Source organism: Fulmarus glacialis, unplaced genomic scaffold (genome assembly GCF_000690835.1).
Source record: "Fulmarus glacialis isolate BGI_N327 unplaced genomic scaffold, ASM69083v1 scaffold32696, whole genome shotgun sequence".
Taxonomy (NCBI): domain Eukaryota; kingdom Metazoa; phylum Chordata; class Aves; order Procellariiformes; family Procellariidae; genus Fulmarus; species Fulmarus glacialis.
The window spans coordinates 11,237-17,714 of NW_009218002.1; the positions used below are offsets into that span (position 1 = coordinate 11,237).

The 6,478-nt window shown below is 58.3% G+C and overlaps 1 protein-coding gene across 1 annotated transcript in view; it reads left to right on the plus strand.

Moving 5' to 3' along the window:
• The window catches only part of DGKZ (diacylglycerol kinase, zeta), a gene marked incomplete at its 5' end in the record, with an annotated part of 21,959 nt that overhangs the window by 10,620 nt on the left and 4,861 nt on the right, over positions 1–6,478 (plus strand). Inside the window, 8 exons of the mRNA XM_009579904.1 lie at positions 140–352; positions 644–744; positions 870–949; positions 2,082–2,126; positions 2,410–2,479; positions 4,741–4,781; positions 5,396–5,586; positions 6,152–6,183. Of these exons, the coding sequence (XP_009578199.1) occupies positions 140–352; positions 644–744; positions 870–949; positions 2,082–2,126; positions 2,410–2,479; positions 4,741–4,781; positions 5,396–5,586; positions 6,152–6,183 (773 nt within the window). The remainder of the gene's footprint in view (positions 1–139; positions 353–643; positions 745–869; positions 950–2,081; positions 2,127–2,409; positions 2,480–4,740; positions 4,782–5,395; positions 5,587–6,151; positions 6,184–6,478) is intronic.

Here is a 6,478-nt window from a genome sequence, read left to right on the forward strand (position 1 = left end):
GCTCTTTGACATTGAGGCGGGGTGCTGTCATGCCCTGGTCTCTGTGGATCCTTTCCAGAATTTGGTTCACTTGCAGCATCTGGCTGACGATGTGTGCTCCCCCCACCCACCCCTCAGTCCGTGCTCTGCTCTCATTCTGGACCCTTTCACAGGCTGCCTTGCAGGTTGGTGGCCACGGGGAACGGCTGTGCCAGTGCCGGCAGGTGGTTCTCACCACGTCCAAGGCCATCCCCATGCAGGTAGATGGAGAGCCCTGCAAGCTGGCGGCTTCCTGCATCCACATCTCCCTGCGCAACCAAGCCAACATGGTGCAGAAGACCAAGCGGCGCAATTCCATGCCTCTGCTTAACGAGTAGGTTTCTCAAATCAATCTGCCACCTCCTCTCCAAAGCAGAAGGGATGGAGGGGGAAGGGATGGGACTGATCCATCACTCCCAGAGGCGTTTTGATCCTCTCTCAAGAAGGGCCTGGGAAGGGATCAGGTCACAGAAGTACGGCCAGGCCCTGATGCTGGAGAAGCTGCTGGTGCCAAGCTGCCCACCCCAGTCTGTGCTCTTGCCTGTTTTGGAGGGGTGAGCGGGATAAGAAGAAAGTGGGCTGTTGCCTTCTGATCCCATCCCTTTTCCTTCCCCCCTGCACGCAGCCAGCAGCCAGTGCCCGAGCGGCTGCGGATCCGGGTGAGCCGAATCAGCATGCGCGACTACGAGGCACTGCACTATGACAAGGAAAAGCTCAAGGAAGCCTGTGAGTGATCAGGGGGTGGGAGCCGCAGTCCCCGAGTCCGGCAGTACCCTCAGCTCGGCTGTGTGAGGTGTAGGGGACGGGGCACGGGGATGCTTCCTGAGTTGTGTCTGTGCCCTGTCGTGCAGCTGTGCCGCTGGGGATCATTGTGGTTCCAGGAGACAGCGACCTGGAGTTGTGCCGGACCCAAATCGAGAGGCTGCAAGAGGTGAGGCTTTGCGTGGGAAGTGGTCATGGCTGGATGCCAAGGATGGAGGGGCTCGGGGAAGGGATTTCTAAGCCTCCTTGACCTGCACGCACCAACACACATGCTCCTGCTTCTGGTGGCAGATCATGGTTTGCCTTCACCCCATGGTGGAGGCAGGATCCCAAGCTGGATGGCTTGTTACTTCCTGCTCTCTGGCAGCTTCTTTCTCAGTGTTGCTCTTCTGACCTTGTTCTCCAGGCCCAGAGTGTCGGTGGCCCAGAAAAATTATGGGTCAGTGGAAAAAGCCAGCATACATTCTATGGGGGCCTATCACCCCCGGGGTGTTTGGGGAGGCCTTTCCTCTGTCAGTTTGTTTGCTGTGCTGCGTTCCTTCAGCCCTCTGTGGGCTCCGTCTTTCCTGGCACAGCTCTGCCCCTCCCAGGGTGCCTGGATTAGGGTTGCTCCCCCCTCCAACTCTCTTCATTTGCAAGTACTAACTTTTGTGCTCCTGCCAATGTGCTAGTGCGTATCCATGACCCGGGCACGGGCTATGTAACCCTTGCTCCTGGTGAGCAACGCCTTCTGAGCCCACAGCGTGCCTCCTGGTGCCGCACTGCTCAATCTGATTTTCTCTCAGAAGATTGAAGGGACCTTGCTCAGTCCCCAGTTAGCTGGCTCTTGTGCCTGAGGGAATCCCATCCAGCACGTGCGTAGTGTCCTGCAGGGCTGAGTTGCAGAGCTGCTTGCCCGGGCTGGCACACTGGCATCTGCTCCTTGCTCTGCCTGCCTGTCCCCTGCCCGCCTTGTGCCCAGGCACTGGTGAGGACAAGCAGACAGGCACATAGCTACCCAGGCTCCGAGGGTAACGCTTTCCTGTGGCATCAACCTGCTAGACCGATGCCTTTGCAACCTCCTGTACCTCTAAAGCTGTACGTTGAGGCTGGTGTTCCTCGGTCACCTCATGGTTTACCTCTTCTCTCTCCTTGGGCAACCACTGTGCTCTGGCCTCAAAGCAGGGCAGGGACCAGGGATCTTGGCCAGGCAGCGTGTAAAGCCAGATATGGCAGCACATTAAGCAACACCAGTGGGACGAGAGAGGGGCTGGGGGGCCGCCCAGAAAAAGGCTGTAATGGCACACCTTGCCTTTCTGCAGGATTTCCCTCCACAGCCCTCTGCTTTAGAGCGCCTGCTCTTTCAGGTGTGTACGGCCTCGCTCTGTCACCCGGGCCCATCTGTCATGTGCGCCGTGCAGGTCTCGTGGGCTTGTCTTGTGGCACCTCTCTCTTCACTGAGCTGGTGTGTGTCGGCTCCAGTCTGTCCCGTGCTGCTCCCCATCGCTGTGTGCTGTGCCTGTGTTCCCCTTTCCATCCAAGCACCTGTGGTCCTCCATGTCTGCAGGGACCTCCCAAAGCAGGAGGGACGCTCTGGGGAGAGATGGGGAGGTCAAGAGACGTGACTTTCTCCTCTCTTTTTTTATGCAGGAGGGAGATGGAGCCAAACCGAAGACACTGTCATCCCAGAAGCTGTCACCCAAGTGGTGCTTCCTGGACTGTGAGTATCATCTTAGAATCATAGAATAGTTTGGGTTGGAAGGGACCTTTAAAGGTCACCTAGTCCAACCCCCCTGCCATGGGCAGGGACATCTTCAACTAGATCAGGTTGCTCAGAGCCCCGTCCAACCTGACCTTGAATGTTTCCAGGGATGGGGCATCTACCACCTCTCTGGGCAATCTGTGCCAGTGTTTCACCACCCTCATTGTAAAACATTTCTTCCTTATATCTAGTCTGAATCTACCCTCTTTTAATTTAAAACCATTCCCCCTTGTCCTGTTGCAACAGGCCCTGATCAAAAGTTTGCCACAATCTTTCTTATAAGCCCCCTTTAAGGATTGCAAGGCTGCAGTAAGGTCTCTCTGAAGCCTTCTCTTCTCCAGGCTGAACAACCGCAACTCTCTCAGCCTTTCCTCATAGGAGAGGCATTCCATCCCCCGGGAGAGCTGTGTCTGAATTTGGGGGCATGAGGGGACAGATCTTTAGTGACGAGTCACTGAGAGCCACGTGGGACTTGGGACTCATGGATGTTGGGGTCTTTGTGGCCGAGTGCAGCAGTTTTTTGCCCCAGGCTGTGTCTCTGGCTGCTGACCAGGAGTGGAGTGGTGGGCGTCTGCTGGTCTCCTGCCCCCCAGAGCTGAAGGCAGCTTGGCAGCGTGTGTCCCGTCACTGCGGGACTGCTGGAGTTGCTCTCCTGTGTGATGCAGGCAGGGGGCCCCCCTGCTCCAGTACGCTGGAGGCTCACCGTGAGCATCCCAGTGGATTGGGAGCAGGCTCCCCGCTGGGCTCCGGCTGCTTCTTCTCCCCTGCCTGAAAGTAGCTTTCTCCTCTCCCTTTGCCTTCAACTGACCAAGAGGCTCCAGAGCTCTCCCTCTGTACCTGGAAGTTTGCTGAGAGAAATGGCTGCTGGTGGCACTTCACCTCTCTGGCTTCCCAGTAGCAAGGTGCAGAGCACAGCTGTGGGTTGCAAAGTGGGCCTGGGAAGCCTCGTGCTAGGCAGAGAGGATGCAGCTTCTCCCTTCAGGGTTCCAGCCCTGCGCGTGGGACCTGCTGCTGCTCCCAGGTGTCACTACCAGGACTGCTGTACCAGGACCGCTTTCCCTCTTCCTGCCAGTCTCCCAGCAGCAGGTTCTGGGCTCAGGAAAATGTGTCAGGAAAGAGGCCAGAGCCTCATCCAAGGCAGCGCAGGCTCATTCAAGCGGCTGAATTACAGGCCTTCAGCAGCAGCTCCCTGGCTGTAAATCTCCAGCCAGGACAGGACAAACGGAGCTCTTTCACTCTTCTCATCTGCTCTGGCCCGTCCCCACTCTGTTTGCTCCCCAAGGGTCCCACCGCAGCAACCTCGCCTGGGCAGGCACCAGCAGCCACACTGGAGAAGTGCCACCCTGGGTGGGGACCCAGTTGTCCTGGCTCTGTGCTCTTGCTTGTCCTGCTCTCCCCTGGTAATGCTGTAAATCCCCAGCCCCTCCCTGCTCCCCCAGGGTGGTGGCTGCTTGGGTCTGGCTCCACCACAGCCACTTGCTCCATTGGTGTTGAAGGAGCTCCTCTCCTGCTGTGGGGATCTCTCCTCTAAGGAAGAGGGTTGAGCAGAGGGATGCACTCGGGCAGGCTGCTGCCAGCTACAGGCTGAAACTCTCTCCTACCGTCCTAGGAGACAGGGGCTTGGGTCTACAGCTGGTGGTGGCGTGCTCCATCATACCTGGCAGTCACAAGCTCTGACATGGCTCATGGTGGTCCATGGGACCTTACTCAGTCAAGTCAGTGGGAGACTGAGCTCCCTCTTCTCCCAGCCCTGCTTAGTGCCCCCATTTCTCCGTTCTCTGCAACGAGGTGTGCAATGTTAAATTGGAGTAGTTCCTCACCTGGTGCAAGTGAATGCTGAGACGTGCTCTGCACAGCCCTGAGCTTCATCTGCTCAGGCTAATGCTGGAGCACCCGAAAGCCCCCAGGAAGGCCACAGCGTCAGCCTTCCCTGTGGCTCCCTGCCAGGAGTCATCGAGGAGGAGATAGCAAACAAAGGCATGTTGCACGGGGGCATGGTGGTCTGTAGGCCCAAGGGGCTGCCTCTCGGGTAAAGAGAGCAGCAGGGTCCCAAAGGGAAGGGGGCTGCTCCTGGTCAGGGGTTGCTGTTTGCTTTTCTGAGCCCTCCATGCAGGCCACGAAGTGGCTGGATAGTTCACTGCCTCTCGGTGGCAGAAAGCGGCCGTCTCCCTCATCCCACACCAAGAATCACTCTGTCTCCCTCTGTCCCTGTCTTACAGCAACCACAGCTGATCGGTTCTACAGGATAGACCGCGCACAGGTGAGTGTGGCCTCGTCCTCTGCCGTTGTCCCCCCCCGGCATCTGCTGGGAAGGTGCTTGAGTGTCCTGCATTCACGTGGACCGACAGACAGGCTCAGCCTTGGAAACACACAGGTCTTGCACCGCTTCCCGGCCGTGTGGCATCCCCCAAGGGGTGGTGTGACCGGCCTGGCCCAGGACCAGCCCCAGCACCTCCAGTTTCCCATGGAAAGGGAGGAAGCGTGGGTGGGAGCACAGAGACTTGGGTTGGAAGCTGCCTGCAGGACCCTGCAGCGGAGCGGGTAAGGAATAGCAATGTAGCAAGGCTGGCCAGACACCCACCGAGTGGGGTCGTCTTACCCAGCATTAAATACTTTCCCTAATGATCTGGAGAGGGGGACGTGGAGATGTCTGGAGAGGTGTACGGGTCAGCTGCTAGGTTGGGAGTTGATGAGAAGCCTGAAAAGGACAAGGAGATGCGGAAGCTTCCCAGGCATAGGTCCTAGGACTCTTCGAGCCACCATCACTCTGCTGAGCGAGTGGGTGGCCTACAAGGCATGGCATGTGAGGGGATGGCAGATGGAGCTATGCAGAAGTAGGTCCTGCTTATGAGGAGGCTGATTTGTGTCTTTCAGGAGCACCTCAACTATGTGACAGAGATCTCTCAGGACGAACTCTATGTGCTGGACCCAGAGCTGGTGATCACCCAGACCGTGGGCACCTCTCCTGCCATGCCTGACCTTGTCGACTTGTCTGCCGCACCCGCTGGGCACCATTTTGCATTCCCCTCCTCCTCTTCCTCTCCACCCTCCTCTCCTGCCCCCAGGTGAGTCTGGGGTGGGAAAGAATGGGTTGCTGGACCTCAGGAAGGATGGGCAGTGATGGGAGAGCCAGGGTTGGCTTCACTGCATTGATCCATGGGCCAGATTACAGGGGGGCTCCCAGGAAGCGAGCAGGAATTCAGTGCTGAGTTAGACCAAGCGGTGAGATGCTGTCCTGTCCTCCCTGCTCCCCAGCCAGTGCTGCTGGAGGCGGTGGGGCATCACCAGGCTGCTCAGCCGTGAGGTCGAGCTCCAGCACCTGGCCCCTGGGGCAAAGGGCATGGGTGTCTATTGGCCCAAGTAAGGGCAGCCTCAGGTACAGGTAAGCAACAGAGCTGGGAGCAGCAGTAGAAATGGGAGTGGGAATGGGGAAGAACCCAGATTGAGGAAGAAGCGGGTGGCATGACCAAAGAGCAGCAAAGTCCCTTGGCCTGCGTCTGTTCCTCCTTGCTGGAGGAGTGCCACGGGCAGGCTTCTCCACAGCTATCCCTCCACCTGCCGTGTGCTCTTTTGGGTGATCTGCTGCCAGGACTGGCAGAGTTAGTTACGCCTTTTCTTCTTCCCTTCCAGTGCTGAGCCCGAGCGCTGCCTCCTGCACAAAGGTGAGTCCTGTCCCTCTCCCTGTCGCACCCTCTCTCAGGTCGTGCTGTTTTGGGTCCCCACCACGGTTTTTTTGGCCTGTTCTTTCCCTGGTGTGCAAGCAGGAGCCCTGCTGTCTGTGGGAGCGCAGAGCTCCACAGGCGGGTGACCCCAGAGTTGGGCAGGAGAGACCTGACAGTGATTTGTGGCCAGGCACCTTCCTGACTCCGCCATGCGGGAAATGGCGTGGCAGAGGGGTTAATCCCCCACCTGTGGAGCTGAGTGCTGTGGGCTGGGTTGGGGGGCTGTGGCGGGGGG